This window comes from Sinocyclocheilus grahami, unplaced genomic scaffold, assembly GCF_001515645.1.
Source record: "Sinocyclocheilus grahami isolate Dianchi unplaced genomic scaffold, SAMN03320097.WGS_v1.1 scaffold76.1, whole genome shotgun sequence".
Lineage (NCBI taxonomy): Eukaryota > Metazoa > Chordata > Actinopteri > Cypriniformes > Cyprinidae > Sinocyclocheilus > Sinocyclocheilus grahami.
In genome coordinates, this window is record NW_015505255.1 from 714,899 (window position 1) to 738,061 (window position 23,163).

Sequence of the window (23,163 nt, forward strand, 5' to 3'; positions counted from 1 at the left end):
CCTCCTTACGACAACCGCAGTCTGCTCTGATTGGCCAGCTGACCCAGTACATTGTGATGCACCGCAAGCACTCGTCGGAAATGTAACGCCTCTTAGCATAATCGCGAGCTTCATCTTTCAAAATAAATGTAAAGACAGTAAATAATGTCATTAGTTTTACCATCAGTTCAAGCCCGAAAGGGGAACAGACACAGTAATGATGCAATACACAAGCCGCTGTGATGTGACCCTGTCTCTCTCGCTCTCGCTCACTCGCGTACACACACACACGATGCGCAAAACTCCGCATTTGAACAGTCAATAGCAAATACTTAAACTAATAACAAAACAGTAGCTGATTCAGAAGCGCCAGATTGTCATAGCAAAGTCAGAATTACCTCCTCTCCTAGGTTCACGAAACGGTCGTACATAAAATGCATTGCTGTTCTGTTGTAAGTAATCTTAAAGATTCCTAAATGCATCTACTTCTGGAAGGCCAAATAAAGTGCTTTTGCTTTTGCCTAGAAACGCACAGCGTCTCCCTGACATGGCTGCTTCAACACTAACTGCGGTTACTGAAACCACGTCTTCTTTCTTTGCGTGCACATTTGGGAGCCATTATGCAAATATTCCCACATAGTAACCTAGATATGTTGGGGCGTGTTAGAATGAGCTGTTTTAGGGGGGCGTGGCAGAGTCTTAACTTTGATAAAGAATATCTCTTTGGTTTTGAGACTTTAGTCTTTGCAACTTCAGGGATCTTATTTATACACAAACAGCTTGTAACACTCCAAAGAGAAAGGAACACTTGAAATCGCATCATATGACCCCTTTAAAGACCAGGGCTCATCCTCCAGAAGTTAAACAGGATCAATGCAGGGAATGAGGAGAGGGTGCCATCTTCCGTTTCAAGTTTTTGGTTTAGTGTGAGTTCATGACAGCACTGATAAAGAACAACTCCTTCACATTTTCAGCACTTACACATTTCATATAAGAGCTTTACCACCACCAAACTTCACTGTGAGAAGCAGGCACATTTTACTGTACTCCTCATTCATACTGTACATAAACATTCTAAAATTGCATATCATTTTTGCGTATCAGGGAGTCGCTATCAATGGCGAGCATTTAAATGTTTTTTGAATGAGCGCTCGCGCTTCACTTTCACTTTCGATTTTGCGATCACCTCTGTGTAAAAGGAGTGCATTTTACGATATAAGATAGACTATTTGTCAATGAGCTCAGGATCTGTTGAGTAGCAAAGCCTCCACCATGTTCTTGTAGGTCATCCCTCCTCTCGACCCATGATCAGTCAAATCTGACTCCTGCAAGCACTTAATTGTTCCCCCTTTACTCGTACTGCACAAAAAGTGGTTCAGTAGCGTTGAATGTTACAGGGACAGATTAATGCAAATGCAGATTTCACTGTGTTCTGGTTAAAAAAAAATAATAATAAAATATATATATGTGTGTGTGTAAATTAATTTTTTAATTTTTTTGCTAAGGTTTGCATATAGTGGTGTGTTATAAATTACAGTTTTCCTAAAATTATATCCTATTCTCCTATTCCTAAAATAAGAAATATTCCAATATATCGTCTTGACAATAACCGTGGAACACACACTATTTATTCACTCATACACTTATTTATCTAACACTCATACTCAGCCTACACCTCAAATTTGCACATAATATACAGTACCTGTACATACAAAAAAACTGTCTATTGTAGATATAAATAGATTTTTTTTTGCCAAGGTTTGCATATAGTGTTCTAAATGACAGTTTTCCTAAAATGATATCCTATTCTCCTATTCCTAAAATAAGAAATATCTTAATATATCTTCTTGCTTACAGTATCGCAATATATCACAACATATCGTATTGCAACCCCTGTATCGTGATAAGTATCGTATCGCCAAATTCTTGCCGATACACAACCCTAGCTTTTACCAGCTCTAAAACACTTGCTTGGTACACTGCTCTTTTTCTTACTCATGACAGCTTAAAGGGAATGCCTGATTATTTCAGGGACTTTGTCACAAGCTCAGTGTTTTTGTGTTTCTACTTTTGCTATATTTTCACACTCAAAACAATGATTTGGTACTACTTTCCTCTTTTGTTCAAAGAAATAAGTCTCCTGACAATTCTCTCCCAAGTGATTCCATTGTTGACAGTGTTAAGTCTGAGAATGATTCAGTGGGCTATATGTAACATGTTTAATTGTCAAGAAATGACTCCTCTTTAATGGTTTTGGTTTAACACACCCACCTGTTGATCAAAATGGCCTTTGACTTGCACCAGAATTTATTTTTTATTTAGTTTTATTTTGTAACTCATTTGTGTACTCATTTCTGCCACACAACATTTTATCACTGTTTTTTTTTAAATTGTATTTTCCTGATTCATTTTAATTATTATTTTTTGGAACATTGTATCTCCAAAGAACACTAATATGTCTTCTAAGTAAAAAGTAATAGCTGAACTTGTTAAGCTTCAGAGGGTGTATTAATTTATGCTGAGTACTGTATGTATAATGACAGTTTAGAGCAGTGGTTCTCAACCGTTTTAATTTCAAGACCCCCCATTGTCCAAAACAATACCTGAAGACCCCCTATGTATATAGGCTAAGATATTTCTTTTACTTTGGATGTAATGACAGTGCTGCTTGTTTTCAAACTTCTTTTTTCCTACAGAAACTATATGATTAATAAGTAGTATTTTTTATTTTATATTTTATTTAAATAATAATATTTTTAATGAACTGCAATGCATGATTACAAGATTTTTAAGTTTGTTTTATAATTACAAAAAAATGTATATTTATTATAGAAATGTCCATGACTATTTATTATTTTACTAATTTCCATAACTTTTCAAGGTCTAAAACCACTTTTAAAATCCCTGCATATCCAGGTTTTCTAAGCTTGTGGGAACCCTGATTCTTAAATAAAAATGGCAGTTGTTGGGGTAAATGCTTTTTTCTTTTGTGGTTTTAACTTATTTTAAAACAGATTTTGTAGTATTTTTAACCCTTGGACTTGTGCGAGCCCCCTAGTGGGCTCCAGTGCTCTGGTTGAGAACCACTGATTGAGACGATTTCAAATGTACATTTAGCAAACCAGCCTAAGATGGTTTGCTGGTCGTAACTGGTCTCCCAGCCTTGGCTCGTTTTAGAGTTTTTTTTTGGTATTTTTCAGACTGACATTCAACAGTGAGTGACCATAAGATAGCCCAGGACCACCATAGACACTGAGTGGGACAATATGGGTGTCAGTGGCAGACTTCAACGTTTACTTCGCAATTCCGGATATTTAGTAACAGATCAATGATACATTCGCATGATGAGTTTCAAACCAAGACATACCGGCGGGAGTAGCAGTCTGCGCCCCCTAGCGCCTGCCGCGTGTACTGGCTGGATTGATTAGCCCTATCTTCCCCTCATCTTGCAGGCAGCACAGGCAGTCAGTGCCTGGTAGCGATTTAGGCGAGTGCGTATGGACTTGAGGCAGCAGTGAACGCATTTCCCACAGACTGTGGTCGTACTTTTCTCCTCTTGTACGGATTACCACTGAGTTCACATATCGCCTAAACACCGTATTGTATTTTTTCCGCTGCATTTCTCCATTTGAAGGCCTGTCACAGAGTAAAGTGTCTCGGTGTGCGTGTGTTTAGACAGCGGAGCGAGAGCAGCAGTGTGTCCCCGATGGCTGGCTGGAAGGACGGCTCAGTGCAGGAGAAATATCGCCTGGTGGTCGTTGGAGGTGGAGGCGTCGGAAAATCAGCATTAACCATCCAGTTTATCCAGGTAAGCGGATAGATGTCGGAATCTTTTCGGTGCTTTTCGGCCCTTTAAAAAGATGTGAGGGTGTTTAGGAGATATGGGTGGATCTTGCTCACAGAAATGGGGACCCCATAAGCGGAAAAGGGGGTTCAGGAATCCAAACGAGGCCTGCGTCACTTTAACTCCCCGCCTTTATTTAAGAAAATTACTGCTTAAACGTAAAAACAGACATATAAGCAGAAATGTAGGAGTTAATGCATGTAGTAAGAGTTAAAACTCTGTAGCGAAAGTGCTGTATATAGTTCATAGGCATGAGAAACACTTTCGTAAACTGTTGCTTATTAGACTGAGTTAAACCAAATTAATAACCATAGCAGGCGATTGAAATACTTGAGCTGTTTGTTTGGAGTTTCAAAGGCTATGTAGTGACTAGGAATATATTTAAAGACTGCATAACAAAGTTATGCAACAGTATGTAAAACAATATTGACACAAGTCCCCCCCCCCTTTTGACTAGTCCCTTAGAAATGTTTCTGCCAGGATCCCATAGTTGCTGTAGTTAGTGTTTCTTCTGCCAAATCTGTGCTAATGAAAATGACATTTCTAGTGTAAGAAGTTGTTTTCAGAATCATTATGTCATTTTAGTTGTTGAGGAAATGGGTGGTTAATGCCAGGTTATTATAGTAAAAACTGCAGTAACAGGTTCAGTTATTGTTACACTCATTCTTGAGACATGGGACAAAACTTGTATTGCAACGTTACCTGCTTAGTTATCAAAATGGCAACATATTCACATCACAATTAACCATAAAGGGTAAATAGAATGTTCATAACACAAATGTATAATTTCGCTTAATTTTATCTATGACATTACATTAGTCTCAGACAGTTAATTACATTAATCAGTACCTCATGTACTGATAGAAATCTATTAAACTTTAAGAAAGTAAACATATAAATATGTATATATCTGAAATATTACTGCTATGTCTTAGTAGAAGGAACAGGTTGTGTTTTTAGCATTTAAAAAAATTAATTATGCTTATATTTTCTTTGTTCAATTATTATATCTTAACTCCATTGTTAAAATAATAAATCAATTGATTAGGATTTTTAGATGTTTTCCCAAAGTTTAAGTAGGCTAAGTCATGTTAGTAGTTAGCAACATAAGAAAAACAAAATGGCTTCTGCATTTCATGTGATATGCGAAACATGATTGTTGTGTGAATATCATAAGCGGTCAACAACATTGTAAGGTCTTCTGTCTGGCTGTGGTGACAGTTCAGAAGTTGGAGCCGAAAAACGGTTTGAAGCTTAATAATTATAAAAATAATTATGTTGCATTAAAGGAGACTTATTATGCCCATTTTTACAATATTTAATATAAATCTCTGGTGACCCCAGAATGTGTCAGTGAAGTTTCAGCTCAGAATACTCCACAGATCATTTATTATATAATTTTGAAAATGCCTATTTTGAGTGGAAGCAGAAACACACTGTTTTTCGGGCCTGTCTCTTTAAATGCAAATGAGCTGCTGCTCCCCGCCCCTTTTTCCAGAATAGAGCTGTGCCATTACAGCTCGGACCTGCTAAAAACATCTGTTTTGGTTCTGATTATCATGTTTATCGCGCTGAAATCATGCGTTTTAAACTATATGAGTTTAAACTTCTGACCTACGGTTTTCTGAGAGCACACATCCGAAGCACACGGACAGAAAGCGGCTGTCACAGCATGTGAGTACTAACTGAGTTCTCATTCACACACAAGTTTACGTTAAAAACACACACGAGTTACAAAAAACAGTCGGTTATGTCTGAAGGTAAACAGCTGGGAAAAAAAATTGCATGTTTATTTTATTTCTGTGTGGCAGCAGCAATATACATTAAATAAATCAATAGATCCACTGCTCTGTTGTCTCCTCTGAGGCTGGAACTGTAAATAGAGTTCTGTGCTCATCTGTACAGCCAAAGACAGAACAGTTAGCATGTTTTGCTAAAACTTTCGCCATGGCATTAGAACTAGTACACCATTGTCGTTTGCGAAAACACAATAACGGCGCCGTGGGTGTAAATTTACAGATTAAGGGGCGGTAATATTATAATGAGATCCCTTTGCCACATCACCAAGGGAGCGAAATCAGACATGCTTGTTTTCTCAGACGCTTGCAGAAAAAGGCTTCCCAAAACAAAGTTACTGGGTTAATCTTTTTCATTCACACACAAGTTTACGTTAAAAACACACACGAGTTACAAAAAACAGTCGGTTATGTCTGAAGGTAAACAGCTGGGAAAAAAAATTGCATGTTTATTTTATTTCTGTGTGGCAGCAGCAATATACATTAAATAAATCAATAGATCCACTGCTCTGTTGTCTCCTCTGAGGCTGGAACTGTAAATAGAGTTCTGTGCTCATCTGTACAGCCAAAGACAGAACAGTTAGCATGTTTTGCTAAAACTTTCGCCATGGCATTAGAACTAGTACACCGTTGTCGTTTGCGAAAACACAATAACGGCGCCGTGGGTGTAAATTTACAGATTAAGGGGCGGTAATATTATAATGAGATCCCTTTGCCACATCACCAAGGGAGCGAAATCAGACATGCTTGTTTTCTCAGACGCTTGCAGAAAAAGGCTTCCCAAAACAAAGTTACTGGGTTAATCTTTTTCACATTTCCTTGGCTGGTAGGTGCACTGGGGACCTGATTGTAGCACTTAAAGAGGTCATATGATGTTGCTAAAAGAACGTTATTTTGTGTATTTGGTGTAATGAAATGTGTTTATGTGGTTTAAGGTTCAAAAAACACATTATTTTACACATGCTGTACATTATTGTTTCTCCTCTCTACCCCGCCTTTCTTACGATTTTTACAAAGCTCATCGGTCTGAAAAGCGAGGTGTGCTCTGATTGGGCAGCTATCCAGTGCGTTGTGATTGGCCGAGTACCTCATGTGTGTGATGGAAATGTTATGCCCCTTACCATACTGTGATGCTGTGTCCCGGTGTGACGAGACAAAATCAATAACACCCATTATAAACGAGGCATTTTTTGCATCCAGTGGACACATAATTACGGATTATAATGACTTATACTGTCTTTTTACGCATTGCGTTGCATTGCACCGCGTAAACATAAAACAAAGTCTGCATTTATGATCAGAGAAATGACAAACAACAAGCGCTACTCTACACTGCTCAAAACTGGCGTTTGAATTAGGGCTGCACGATAAATCGCATGCGATATTTAATGCACTTCTTGTCAGTAAAGCCAGTTCTGTAATCAGCGGTAAATCTCCATCACGTGCGTGCTTTCACATTGAGCAGCATTAACTACACAGAGCCAAGCTGCGCAAAATATGATTGTGGTTTTGCGCATCTTGTCAGTGAACAACGGCTCTGTGTAGTAAATGCTGCTCCATGTGAAAACACGCACGTGATGGAGATTTACTGCTGATTACAGAACCGGCTTTACTGACAAGATGTGCATTAAATATCGCATACGATATATCGTGCAGCCCTTGAATCATTAGTGGCAATATCTTTAAATATGAAAATGTACTTACAGACTGTGAGTCAGAACAGCCGGCATTGTAGTCTACTCTCCCAGGAAACAGTCCTCCATAAAATGCACAGCTTGCGCTGGTTTGAACTGTTCTGGAACAGTGTTGTAAATACAACTTAACCACCGATTTCTAGTCGTGTCCTCTTTTGGAAGGCCAAACAAAGTAGTTTTGCTTTCGCAACGAAACACACAGCGTCTTCACAACATGGCGGCGGTGGTGGCAGCAACAATAAAGTTATGCCTTCTTTCTTTGCGTGAACATTTGGGCGGTGTTATGCCAATCTTCCCACATTGTGATGTAGACATGTGGGGGCGTGTTAGAACGAGGCGTTTTAGGAGGGATTGGATCAGTCTTAACTTTTATAAAGAATATCTCTTTGGGTTTGAGACTTTAGTATTTGCAACTTTAGGGATCTTATCTATTCACGAACAGCTTGTAACACTCCAAAAAGAGAAAGGAAAACTTGAAATCGTATCATATGACCCCTTTAAAACCTGGAAAAGTCAGATTTTCGCAGTGTTTCCCCTAGGTGTACGGCGTTTAAAAAAAAAAAAATTTATGGACTCCTTTTTAATGGTTAAATAAAATTGTATTAGTCAAAATGCATGTCTAATTAATTCAAATCATGAAACTTAAACAATTTAACATCAATTTATTAAAAGTTTAACAAATATTACATGTTTAGGGCCCTATGAAATGTTTTATTTTTTCCAACCTTATGTTTTATTGTAACCAAATTCTAATAATTCAAGTCTAATTATTTGAAAGCATAAAAACAAGTTTCATTTATTCTTACAATAGCCTTATGATTTTTTGCTCAGAAATTCTGTGTTGTGTATTTAAAATTTTTTAAGGCATAAACATTAATTTAATCTTTTAAGTAATGAAAATTAAACAAATTTTATTTTTTGGAAAGTAAAGGTCATTTAATATTACAATTAAAACATTGAAGAAATATTGTATGATTATTCCTTAAAAATAAGGTTTTAATAATTTTAGTAGTAGCAGCCTGTTACGTGCATTCTACTGAACAATAGTAATATATTTCTGCCAATGCCCTCAAGTTAAACCAAACTTTTATTTTGACAGGTTGCCGTGAATACCTTTACATTTCTGTGTGTGTATGATATGATGTTGGGGGGGCGGCATTAATTTAATCTTTTAAGTAATGAAAATTAAACAAATTTAATTTTTTGGAAAGTAAAGGTCATTTAATATTACAATTAAAACATTGAAGAAATATTGTATGATTATTCCTTAAAAATAAGGTTTTAATAATTTTAGTAGTAGCAGCCTGTTACGTGGATTCTACTGAACAATAGTAATATATTTCTGCCAATGCCCTCAAGTTAAACCAAACTTTTATTTTGACAGGTTGCCGTGAATACCTTTACATTTCTGTGTGTGTATGATATGATGTTGGGGGGGCGGGCTGCCCCCCTAATATAATGGCAGGGGAAACACATTGTCACCACTATTTTTTCCAGTTTTGTAGTCTGTTTTGTTTCAGTACTCACAAGACAAGAAAACAATAAATCATTTTATTTTAGGTGACCTATGTGCCTGTGATGCCCCAAAATGGTGTCTAGGTAAGAGACAACTCTAGACAACTGACTAGAGTTTTGAGACACAGTCTAAATCTGTCTCTCGTAAAGTTGTCTCATCTCTCATAGTTTGTCCCAATGAACTTTTAGCAAGGCAGCTACATTACAGCAGATTACAGGGTAACGGTGTTAAATAACTTGGCGCGACTGGCAACACGTCAATGAACCATTTTGGGCGTAATTCAAAAAAATGTAGTTACATGCCTGAGGAAGCTGATTTGTTTTTGTGATGAACATTTCATAGGAAATCAGAATTTCTTATCTTTTTGGTATACGTTCAACTATTTTATCTTGGCGAAGAAACCCAATGATAAATGTTAGGGTGAGTGTGCAACAAGCTTGTCAGTAGCTAATTAATTTATAGTGTGAACTTAGATATTAAAAGTATATTTGTTGGATTTAAAAGCAGCGACATACAATTGATGTTTCCACTGAATCAGTCTGATCTGCTTAAAGCAGCAGATCAATATCAGAATAGGTGTTTTCTCTTTAATTGCTTTCTTTATCATAGTAGTGTTGTATCTTCGTTTCAATCATGCCAGATTGCTGTGTTTTTTTTCTGTGTGTCACAGTCTTCTCCCCATAAACCAGTTTGATCATAGACTTGCTGAAATATTGCTTTCTTTGTCCATATTTTTGCAAGCATTAGCAAGAGAGGAATTCAAGTGGATTAATATGCTTGATCACCTTATACCCTTGTGATTTCTACTAATGCTTAACTGCTGCTGGCAGTGCCACATTTGAGCTTAATAATCAACATTTGTTGACATCAATTCATCATGCTCTGTTACTAGCATACTGAATAAAACACCTTCAGATAGTAATGCAAATCAGACTACATTTATACATCAACCTAACACACTTCAGCAAAGTTTTTAAGTGTGTATGCTATCTGAAACGGGGTAGAAACGAGAGTAGTCCAAAGAAAACCATGGAAGACCATTCCTCTCGGAGTGTTTCTAGAAATCTTTGCCAGTGAGAAAGCGCAGCCCAGCTGTTTCTGACTCCAGGCTTTCCCATTCAGATGTGTGTTACTCAGGGAGGTTTCATGTTGGGTTAATGACCATGGAGAAGCCAGAATCCGACCTCTGAAAGAGGAAGTCCCTCCACTCCTGCTCGGTCTCTGTGGACCTCCTGGATGTGCATGGGAAAGTATGCGCAGCCTCCTAACTCACACCGCTTTGCAACAGAATGTTAGGTGCATGCGTGACATTCTTCGTTAGTTACGCTGTCAGAAAACATAATTGATTGCTGTCAAAATTTGGTTGAAGATACTGCAGTGATGCATTACTTTGCTTGACTGCTACACACAGTGCCACAAGGATGACTTCACTACAAAAGCAGACTGGTTGATCTCAAACTAGCGTCATGACATGGGACATGATCAGCGCCAGTCAGGCATGTGACTCAGACCGAAATGGATTAGTTGACGTCATTGTGATGCAACCCAAGCTGTGAATTATAAGTATGGCATTTCATGGAGTTTTGTGCAAATATTATGTAGTAGCAGATTTCCTTTTTTGCTTTAAATGAATGTTAATAATACAAAATAATTGTTGACTATTTTAACTTTGTGCCATAGATATGAATTATAATTGCATTATTAATAATAATATTAAATAATACATCTACCTGGTATAGTTTTAGTTTTTTATTTGTAACTTTTAAAAAGGTGGAGTTGGTGTAGTTTGTGCTGTGATTTAAAGCGGCTAGAAAATCATTGGTTTTCCTTGATTGTTAGTTGTCAGCCGAGCTTCTTGTGAGTAACGTCTGTTCCTCATTAGCAAAAGTGTGAAAGTGAAATCATCGCAGGCCTCACTGACCTTTTTATCGCTTCAGATGGTCTCAGAGTACACTAAGCGTAGCATGGCGCTGTTGAAGGCACGATCACATGTTAGCTAATATTAGCTCTTATCGCTGGCTCTCATTTCTGGGAGAACGGACTCCCTGCAGCGCTGTTTCCTTACGCCTGCAGCATGGTCAGACCTTGGTGTTTTAGCTTCAAACAAGACCTATACTGTGTTGAGGGAAAGCAGAAACAGCAGTATTCTGACTTAAAGGATCATGGAAGACAGTTTGTATTGCTAATATGTCACTGTCAAACGGGAAGCTATAATAAATAGTTTAAAATGACAAAATTTTTTAATGAATAGTTTTGTTTAGCAAAGACACATTTAATTCATCAAACATTGTTACCAAACATTTGTTTTAACTAAATGCTTTTCTTTTGAACTTTTTGTTAATAAAAGAATACAAATGTATCACAATTTCCACAAAATATTAAGCAGCACTCTTTTCAACACTGATACTACTAATACATTTTTCTTAAGCACCAACTATTTTATATTCAGCTATTTTAGTTATAATTTATGTTTCCTGTCTTTTAATTTTGTAGGATATTGATCTTATGTTTGTTTTTCTGGTACAGTTTTGCCATGCCTGCTTATTATATTGCAATTTTAAGGGTTTGTTTTCACTTACCCTGGCACAGTATCTGGGGGTAGTTGTGTATATTAGACCAGGTTGCTTTTATAAAAATATCTGGCAACTCTTCACTTGGAGCTTTAAAGAAGATGACCTGTTTGTGGGAAGGAGGAGTGCAGTCAAGAGTGGAAGTAAAGCAGCACATGTATGCAGACTGAAGAGCAGCCGATTGATCGGGAGTTATAGTAGCTTGAATTACACACACCTTGTAACTGCATTAGTATTTTACTCTAGCCAGGTGGAGACTGAGACACGGCTGAGTTTTGTCATATTTGCCATACACATTCACATCTTCTGTGTCATAACACTGTGATCGACAAGATGGGCGATCATATATCGAATCAGTGGAAGTGATTATCAGCTGGTTCTGATCGTGCAGTGGCCGATCGTTTGGAGCATTCAGAGAACGTAAAGGTCTTTTTTTGCACGTGTATTTTACCTCAAACCACTGATCTAGTTGAGGGGAAAACTATCAGTGAAATAAAGACTTAAAAGTTAATTGAATTTTGTACATAAACTTTGCCTTTAAAGAAATCATTACATTTTCACAATGGGTTTGACCGTAGTAAGTGTGAAAGACTGTGTGTGGGAGGCTGTGTGAAGCAGGTAACGTGAGAGTAGAGATGTTGTTTTCTTCCTGCAGACTCACCTGTTGATTTCTCACACTGCTGTACTGATAAACACACACAATGTACTGATAAACATGGTACTGTTATAGGAGGAAGAGGAAGGACCTCCAAATTTTACAAGTACTTTCCCATAAATACTACCATTAAAAAGTTTGGGGTCAGTAAGATTTTTTTTTTTTTTGTGAAAGAAATGAATAGTGTTATTCAAGGATGCAAAAGAAATGTATAATGTTCTAAAAGATTTTGAATTCAATTCAAGTTTATTTGTATAGCGCTTTTCACGATACAAATCGTTGCAAAGCAGCTTTACAGAAAATTACGTTTCTACAGTATATTTAGTAGTAGCTTATTAGTGGTGACTGTCAGTTAATGTACATATGGCAGAAATGTATTGAAAAATCAATTAAAGATGTAATCAAACAGATGATGAACACTATTAACAGCAATTATTATATGTTTAGAATAATAATGCGCATTTGATCAGATATAACTGCAGTACAAGATTATGAGATGCATTATTTGAATGCTTGGCCAAAGAGATGTGTCTTTAATCTAGATTTAAACAGAGAGAGTGTGTCTGAACCCCGAACGTTATCAGAAAGGCTATTCCAGAGTTTGGGAGCCAAATGCAAAAAAGCTCTACCTCCTTTAGTGGACTTTGCTTTCCTAGGTACTACCAAAAGTCCAGAGTTTTGCGACCTTAGGGAGCGTGATGGATTGTAGCGTGGTAGAAGACTAGTTAGGTACGCAGGAGCTAAACCATTAAGGGCCTTGTAGGTAAGTAATAATATTTTGTAACTGATACGGAACTTATTACGTAGCCAGTGCAGAGACTGTAAGATTGAGGTAATATGATCATATTTTCTTGACCTGGTAAGGACTCTAGCCACTGTATTTTGGACCACCTGTAGCTTGTTTATTGAAGATGCAGGACAACCACCTAGCAGTGCATTACAATAGTCCAGTCTAGAGGTCATGAATGCATGAACTAGCTTTTCTGCATCAGAAACAGGTAACATGTTTCGTAGCTTGACAATGTTTCTAAGATGGAAGAATGCTGTTTTTGTAACATGGGAAATATGATTTTCAAAAGAGTTGCTGTCTAATATAACACCCAGATTTTTGACTGTAGAGGAAGTAACCGTACATCCATCTAGTTGTAAATTGTAATCCAAGAGATTCTGTGTACTGTTTTTTTTTTTTGGTCCAATAAGTAATATCTCTGTCTTATCCGAATTTAATAGGAGAAAATTATTGGTCATCCAATCTTTTACATTTTTAACACACTCTAAGAGTGACCATTAGTTCCACAAACACAGAATTGATATTCTGTAGTGGTGTAGAAAAAAAAATGGTGTGGGATCGGTATTGGCCGATTCTTAGAATTTGGAATACTCTATGTAATCTTACACTGCAAAATAATAACTAAAAAAAGATTAAAATATAACATCATAATTATTTATAGGGATGCAACGATACCATTTTTTTTCAGAACCGATCCAATACGATACCAGAAATTCTGAGTATCGGCCAATTCCGATCCGATCCGATCCGATCCCAGCACAGTTTTTTTTTTTTTTTAATCAATGTAGAATTTCTATACTTCTGTGTGTTGACCTGATCATCACTCTTGTGTGTGTTAAACACAATCTGCTAAATATAGACAACTTCATTTTAATGAAAAATAACAAATGAAAAAATATATAATCATAATCTATGACAAAAAATACTATTATAAACTAGGTTAGTGGATAATTCAGCAGCAAATCTTATTCTAGAAAAATCATGGGTGCACAATAATTTTATAAAAACATTAAACTGAACTAACCATTTAGTGAAACAACATTATTTAGTGGGGAACAAATAAAAGTTAATAAGTGTTTTACTAAATATGGTAAAATGTTACACATTGCTCTTTGTATCGTTGTAAAATACATTCATATATATATATATATATATATATATATATATATATATATATATATATATATATATATATGCAAAATAATATAAACTTTCTTTTAAATGTACAGCACAGTAATGAAGGCAGCAATATATGATAGATAGAACAGAACAAAAAAGGCTATTAATAATCTTTCATTGCGCAAAATTATAATACGAAAGGGTATGGCTCCAATACAGAGTGGCACAATGCACTTATGTGCATCCCGTGCGCAGAATGATGCACTTGCAACACATAGGCACAGCGCAGAGCTCCTCATAAAAAAGGGAAGCTGCGTAGTGTATTATATCTGTGCGATATTTTATTGAGCCTTTTCTTTTATCAGTTTTAAGTCTCGGTTATTGTGCGCTCTTGAAGAGAGTTTCATCATTTTGACTGTAGTAACCGAACGCGACACGCAGTTTGAATGCTGAATGGAGGATGACAGACGCAGCGGGGAAAAGAGTTTACGCGAACCTGACTTAAATATTCATCTATACTTCACATTAAAATATGGAACGGCTTAAGAACACTAAATATATAGTGTACGAAAACTTTATGATGCTTTATAATGTTTTTGTGCCTTTCGTGGGGCTTAACAATAACACAGCATAGTATACGCATAATATCAGATTTGGATCGGTCTCGTCTGACCGATACCCGATCCGGCAGAAAATGGCAGTATCGGAGCCGATACCAATACGGAGTATCGGATCGATGCATCCCTAATTATTTACTGAACCCTTAAATTAATCACAATTATATAATTAAAGTCATAAAAAACAGACAATTAATCCTGATAATCGGCATAATCGCCAAAGCCCTAAAACTAGGGTTGGGTATCGTTTTTTTTTTTTTCGATATCGGTTCCAAATCGATACTTTTAAAACGGTTCCGGTGCCTGAACCCATACTTATTAAAAAAATGAATATATAAAAATTCCCCAAAAAATTATGAATTGGCCATTACCACTATAAACACATGATGTCTGTTTCATTCATACTGGACGCCAGAGAGCGCCCTCGCACAGAAAATCCACATATCCAGTCATAGAAGTAGCGAAACTCAGGAAATCCCTTATATGGACAAAGGCATGGCTATTATAGCTGTAAGTTAAAGAGTAAACAGAACATATAAACGTTTTGAATGATAAAACAAAGACAATAAACACTCGACTGCGACAACATAGTTCATCTGTTTTATTCAAGCCAAATTATAAATTAAGTATATTTATAATCCATTGCTAATCAATGTTGTTGTTTTTTTTTAAGTAGCCTATGGAACATATTTTCTGTGACAAGAAGCCACATCAGATCACAAAAGGAAGCATTTGACTGGTGTTGTGGAGTAAAAAGGTTATAATGCTCTCTTTTGTTGGACAACAGGTTTAGAAATGTGAATACAAGGGAGGTTTAGCTTTAGGCATTTTAATTTAAGCATGTTTAGCTTAGTTAACGGAAGGCTACCTGCTGCCATCAGAGCAAGTGTAATTACTGCATTCACGCGCTCCTCGGATGCTCTCATTTCCCGAGTTGTGCTTTTAAGTCGGAATGCGAAAACAACATGGACACGCTCGTTACTACAAAGATGTGTTGGATTTGTATTATTAAAGCTTTCCGACTTGAGTTCACAAGTATTTTCTCAGTCGGAAATTTTTTTTTAATGTGCGGTGCCGGTGATGATGCTTCTTACGTCCGTTTCAGAGAACTTGAGGACAAATAGTTCAATCGATAGCTCAGGCATGGCACCGAAATCTGCGTTCTGATTCGGTTCTAGTACATACCGGTTGCATTGGTACCGGGTTTCAGTACCCAACCCTACCTAAAACAGACAATTAATTGCAATAACGGTGACTATTTTTAGACAACTAATTGTCATCCAAATTTCATAATCGTGACAGCCCTAATCGTAAACACTAAAATAATTTTTTGGCCATATCGCCCAGCCCTAATGTCTGCAAGAATGTTAAAAAAATGTTCAGTGTTAAGTATATTTTAAAATTTGTATTTTTTTAATTGATTTTTTCTTTGAAAAGTAAGACAAAACCGTAAAAAGCACATTTTGGCTTTTTAATTTTATGCAATGGTGAACAAAATTGGCAAAATACATGGGGAAAAAAATGTGAAAAACCGTGTTCGGTATTCGGCCCTCGGCCCAGTGTTTCATTTTGTTCAGTTTCAAATTCGGCCAAGAATTTTCATTTCGGTGCATCCCTACTTAGTATAATCAGTGTTGAAAACATTTGTGCTACTTAATATTGTTGTACAAACAGTGATTCACACGACGTTTCAGGATTCGTTGAACATGTTCAAAAGAACAGCATTTATTTGAAATAGAATGTTTTGTAACAGTCTTTGATCAATTTAATGCATCACTTTTGATCAATTTAATACATCCTTGCAGAATAAATTCGTTTTCTTAAAAAGAAAATACATATAAATATATATGTAAAAAATATATATAAATGGCATTTGACATAAATGACATTGGTCATAGTCATGATAATAAAACCCACAAAATGGTTTTTGAGGATTAGACCACAGCAATCTGCTGCTCATGTCACATGCGAACCACCAACAAAATGCTGTTTAATTCTTAACGCCAGAGAGAGAGGGTGGAAAAGAAAATAAAAAATTAAAATTAATTAATTTAAAAATTAAATATGACTGTTTTGGGCATAAATAACTTAAGTTGACCTCAGTGGAAAAATTAAATCATAAGAATATATGACGTGACCTCTTTAAGGAATAGAACCTCGATCAGATCAGAGCCAGGAACTTCTACATTTGGCCTTTGCTTTGTATAAATCGAGTAGGAGGCCCACACGCCTCTCCATGAACCTCCTTGCGGAAACCCATTGATTCCAACTAGCACAGTAGGCAGATGCTGTAAGCATAAACTTCTTAGAGGGGTTACGCTTCGTCCCAGCTGTAGCTTATCCACTGCTGTGCTGACTTATCCGGTTCTTTAATAAAGCACAGCGACAGGCCAATTCATCGCGGTGTCTCAGGAGACTACACCTCATCATCCGAAATGGAGCACACGGCGTACCTCATTTACTTGCCCGTCTATTGTAGGTTACACACGCCCGGCTCATCTAATAATACACCTCTCGGATGTTTTTCAGCCCTCATTTAAATGAAGTCACTCTTTTCTGATTTGCGTCGCTACTGAAAACACAGCTCTGCACTGGTTAGAGTAGCAGTTTGCAGAAGTGGTAAGTTTTGGTTACATGTGTTTTGAGCATGTGTGTGTGTGTGTGTGTGTGTGTGTGTGTTTGAAGGAGAGGAGTGTGACTCTTCACAAGAGGGGGAGGGTATCTAGGCTGTGCGTCTGTGTTTGTCTGATGTTTGTTGAGTGGCGCTCACACACATCTCTCCCTCGCATACTGCCTCTTTCGTTAACTTCTGTGGCTTTTATGTGGCTCGCGTTCTTCTGAGGTATCCTGTTTACTTGTGCTAACTGCTGGATGAACATCTATTGACTGAATCGTGGCTCACACCTTGTCTGCTTTACGCTGTGCTCTGAAAATTATCCACACCCTTTTTTACCCCCTAGAACAAAAAACAAAATTTCCATTGCGTAACAAACATACAATCTGTTGAGTTTGCATGCTGAGAGGATTTTGAAGTTAAACAATACTCTTGCTTTTCTTGGAATTGTGTTAAGTTATGTATGTTTGTTTTCTTCCACAGAGACTAAAAATTTGTATTTCTAATACGCCAATCATATATCAGGTATAATTGATATAAACGAGGAGAATAAAAGGAGATCGGTCATGTCAAGCAGTCTGCTGAGCATCTGCAAAACATATTCATAAATTTGACATCTGCTTTAATATCTGCTTATTGATATATATCTGCTATTCAATTATAATCAGGTCTCATTTTAAAAAAATCTGAGTTCAGTCTGTTCAACAGCAAACATGTTATTTTGCTTCTAATTAGGACAGTCAGTTTTGCAGAAAAGGATGTCAATACGTCTCAGGTACACTTATGGGTTCACCTAGGATGTCCGGTCTACACTATTTTTTCAATTTAAATGATCTGTGTACATGAGTCAGACTCACAATCTTTGGTAATTGCATTATGTGTAACTTTTTTTTTTTTTCAGCATCAGGATCACAGTTTTTTTAGATGCTGTGTCTAGTTAGAAGTCCCCCCAAGAAAGAAGGATACTTTTATTCAAGAAGGACACATTAAATTGATCAAAAGAGACAATAACGACATTTATGATATTACTAACGATTTCTGTTTCAAATAAATGGTTTTGAACTTTTAATTAATCAAAGAATCACTATTTTCACAAAAATATTAAGCAGAGCTACTGTTTTCAACATTAATAAGAAGAATTGATTTCTTGAGCACAAGATTGTAAAGGGTCATGTGACACTGAAAACTGAAGGATTGGCTGCTCAAAAGGTTTGCCACCACATGAATAAATTCCCTTTTAAAATGTATTAAAATATAAAACAATTCTTTTTAATTGTAATAATGCATTTTAATAATTGTTTTATATTTTACAATATTACTGTTTTTACTGTATTTTTTAAATTGCAGCCTTGGTGAGAATAAGAAGCTTCTTTCAGAAACATTTAAAAAATATTCTGCTTAAATAATGTTGTCTATTTTTGCAAGCTGGCCGAAAAGTTATTTGCTCTCTGAAGCTGGGTGGGTAACAATGCAAGACTTTATTGTGGCAGCAAGTGTGGAACAGTCACACGCAGGAGGGACATTATGAAAGTGCTGACCTGATATCACACTCCCAAACAATTGCAGTTGCTCAACCCCCCCCATTCTCTTTCGGTCTTTATGTCATTGTGCTGCGGAGCAATGTTTAAGCCTTTTGGCATTGCCTGCCCTGATGATTTTCCATACAGGCACGTGCCACGGGGTCAGTGGCTTTATAGTGGGCTTTGATGAAGTTACAGTTCAGCTGCTCTGTGAGTCACTGAACTCATGGCGCCTTCCCCCGGAAGTCTGGCCAGCGAATCAGCCCCCCTTCCCTGCATTCCTCATGTGCCCTCAGTATGCATGCATAACTCACCCTGTCCTCCTGGTCTAGCCCAGTATGAGCCACCCACTCCCCTCAGCCCCAGCCCAGCATGCACCATTATCACCTTCAGCTGTGGCACAGCATGCAGACCACCATCCGATCTTACAAAGAAGACTTTTCTAACCTATTTAAAGTCAGCATGAAATGAAAATGCACGTCGTGCATTAAAATCGTTCAATGTACACCTAGCCGTGCATTATCCCTTATGTATTCGCTCTTTAGCAGCAGTTTTTTACAGCAATATTTAAATGACACCCTGGTCATTCTTGGCATACCCAAAATGGTCCCACACTATCGTCTTCAGGCATTTCTCTGGTGGAAATAAAGCTTCGCTGTTTGGTTCCTCTGTCATAGTTTATCTAATGTATGTAGTAGCCTCCGTGCCTCTGATAAGCACGTCATTTTAAACTGGTGCACCGCTAGTGTAACTTTGTTTTCGTTTTGCGTAAGCTGCAACAGTTCCGTTCCGTGTAACAGAAACACTCGGTTTAGCGGACACTTTACGATTCATTAACCGTGACGTTTTAAAGTGCGGTAAATCGCAAAAACGGTTAATCGCTGCATCCCTACATGGATGTTGTAACCACTGGCCTCTTTTATCAAATTAAGTAACACATTATTAATTTATGTTTCTTTTAATGTTAATAACTGAAGCAAGATTTTATTTTAAAGGTATATTATTTGCAAAATGTTTTGACAAACTACATATTTGCTAGTAATTTATCGAAGATCTCATGAGGTATTCATTTAGGCGTGTTGAAAAAAAGTGAATGTGTTCACTAAATGTGTTTCTATCACATTTTGTGCATGTCTTACCAAACAAACTTTTATCTACATAATTATTATGAACATACACATTTAAGACATTTTAGTTGCAGTTTGGTGATCGTAATAATTAAATCATAATAATCGTAAATAAGTAATAAATTGTAGATTTTTACATCCTTTAAGATGATGAAATTAAGTCACGTTTTATTAATATTTATAATTACTTGCAATTTAGAACATATAGACAAAACACTCTTCAAATTACTGATTGATGGCAGATTTCTTAAGCGAATTGTTAGTGAATTCCTCAGTCACATGATATGTTGAATTTTTTGATGCACAGTTAAGAATTTATTCAGTAAATGTGTTTAAACTGTAGTTTATGCGCATATCTTCTTGCTAAACCAACAGGTTGTACCTCAAGTGAGCATATGCTTTTTATTCACATTTCAGAAATTTGAATTGCACTTTGGAGTTTCCACCTATCAAATTTATGCATTATGCCAAAATTTGCATACAAATATGCGGATGGAAACCTATTTTGTGGTGTATAGTTTTTCTGTTAGCGGTTTACTGTTAGAGTTCAAACTGTGACGGTAATCCAATGCCACGGTTTCCTGAAATTCATTCACATTGTCGGAGTAGACAGGGACTGAGGATTTCAGGAATCCAGGCTCAGTGATTCTAATAATCCTGTTTCCTATGAACAGCTTAAGGCCTTTGTAGAGCAATAAATGAGAATATTTTTGTATAATCATTTAATAAAATAGATAATAAAGTCACACATGATCCAGTCCTGCAGTACAAGTATCGTTGTACTGCAGGAGATCTTCTCAGTCTGCTGGTGCCTGGGGTCCAGTTCACAGGGGCAGACCAGTTGTCAGCGAGCGAGACAGGTTCAGTTTAGACGGCCGAGTTGAGTTCATTAGCGGCGCAGCTGTTGCATAGAAAGCAGGGGGCTGGAGAGCTCCTCAACAGGTGATGGACGTGTGTCTCACAGCCTGCTTCACGACCCAAGAGCATGTGGCCTACTAGAACCACTTGGCCTAAGAGCACACATGTCAAGTGGTTCTGATAAATGTTTGGCATAAGCAAACAAAACATTTGATATTTTTGTTTTGCATGCAGGACCTGACCCGCAAAACATATTCATAAATTTGACATCTGCTTTAATATCTGCTTATTGATATATATCTGCTATTCAATTATAATCAGGTCTCATTTTAAAAAAATCTGAGTTCAGTCTGTTCAACAGCAAACATGTTATTTTGCTTCTAATTAGGACAGTCAGTTTTGCAGAAAAGGATGTCAATACGTCTCAGGTACACTTATGGGTTCACCTAGGATGTCCGGTCTACACTATTTTTTCAATTTAAATGATCTGTGTACATGAGTCAGACTCACAATCTTTGGTAATTGCATTATGTGTAACTTTTTTTTTTTTTCAGCATCAGGATCACAGTTTTTTTAGATGCTGTGTCTAGTTAGAAGTCCCCCCAAGAAAGAAGGTCAAGCAGTCTGCTGAGCATCTCCAAAACATATTCATAAATTTGACATCTGCTTTAATATCTGCTTATTGATATATATCTGCTATTCAATTATAATCAAGTGTCATTTAAAAAAAATCTGAGTTCTGTCTGTTCAACAGCAAACATGTTATTTTGCTTCTAATTAGGACAGTCAGTTTTGCAGAAAAGGATGTCAATACGTCTCAGGTACACTTATGGGTTCACCTAGGATGTCCGGTCTACACAATTTTTTCAATTTAAATGATCTGTGTACATGAGTCAGACTCACAATCTTTGGTAATTGCATTATGTGTAACTTTTTTTTTTTTCAGCATCAGGATCACAGTTTTTTAGATGCTGTGTCTAGTTAGAAGTCCCCCCAAGAAAGAAGGATACTTTTAGTTTATCTAATGTATGTAGTAGCCTCCGTGCCTCTGATAAGCACGTCATTTTAAACTGGTGCACCGCTAGTGTAACTTTGTTTTCGTTTTGCGTAAGCTGCAACAGTTCTGTTCCGTGTAACAGAAACACTCGGTTTAGCGGACACTTTACGATTCATTAACCGTGACGTTTTAAAGTGCGGTAAATCGCAAAAACGGTTAATCGCTGCATCCCTACATGGATGTTGTAACCACTGGCCTCTTTTATCAAATTAAGTAACACATTATTAATTTATGTTTCTTTTAATGTTAATAACTGAAGCAAGATTTTATTTTAAAGGTATATTATTTGCAAAATGTTTTGACAAACTACATATTTGCTAGTAATTTATCGAAGATCTCATGAGGTATTCATTTAGGCGTGTTGAAAAAAAGTGAATGTGTTCACTAAATGTGTTTCTATCACATTTTATGTGCATGTCTTACCAAACAAACTTTTATCTACATAATTATTATGAACATACACATTTAAGACATTTTAGTTGCAGTTTGGTGATCGTAATAATTAAATCATAATAATCGTAAATAAGTAATAAATTGTAGATTTTTACATCCTTTAAGATGATGAAATTAAGTCACGTTTTATTAATATTTATAATTACTTGCAATTTAGAACATATAGACAAAACACTCTTCAAATTACTGATTGATGGCAGATTTCTTAAGCGAATTGTTAGTGAATTCCTCAGTCACATGATATGTTGAATTTTTTGATGCACAGTTAAGAATTTATTCAGTAAATGTGTTTAAACTGTAGTTTATGCGCATATCTTCTTGCTAAACCAACAGGTTGTACCTCAAGTGAGCATATGCTTTTTATTCACATTTCAGAAATTTGAATTGCACTTTGGAGTTTCCACCTATCAAATTTATGCATTATGCCAAAATTTGCATACAAATATGCGGATGGAAACCTATTTTGTGGTGTATAGTTTTTCTGTTAGCGGTTTACTGTTAGAGTTCAAACTGTGACGGTAATCCAATGCCACGGTTTCCTGAAATTCATTCACATTGTCGGAGTAGACAGGGACTGAGGATTTCAGGAATCCAGGCTCAGTGATTCTAATAATCCTGTTTCCTATGAACAGCTTAAGGCCTTTGTAGAGCAATAAATGAGAATATTTTTGTATAATCATTTAATAAAATAGATAATAAAGTCACACATGATCCAGTCCTGCAGTACAAGTATCGTTGTACTGCAGGAGATCTTCTCAGTCTGCTGGTGCCTGGGGTCCAGTTCACAGGGGCAGGCCAGTTGTCAGCGAGCGAGACAGGTTCAGTTTAGACGGCCGAGTTGAGTTCATTAGCGGCGCAGCTGTTGCATAGAAAGCAGGGGGCTGGAGAGCTCCTCAACAGGTGATGGACGTGTGTCTCACAGCCTGCTTCACGACCCAAGAGCATGTGGCCTAC

The 23,163-nt window shown here is 36.8% G+C and overlaps 1 protein-coding gene across 1 annotated transcript in view; it reads left to right on the forward strand.

Annotated features, from left to right (window-relative positions):
* Positions 1-3,344: 3,344 nt before the first annotated feature.
* Positions 3,345-23,163, forward strand: part of rras2 (RAS related 2) — a 37,612-nt gene continuing 17,793 nt past the window's right edge. The window contains exons 1-2 of the mRNA XM_016273137.1: positions 3,345-3,537; positions 3,655-3,787. Of these exons, the coding sequence (XP_016128623.1) occupies positions 3,686-3,787 (102 nt within the window). The 5' untranslated portion in view covers positions 3,345-3,537; positions 3,655-3,685. The remainder of the gene's footprint in view (positions 3,538-3,654; positions 3,788-23,163) is intronic.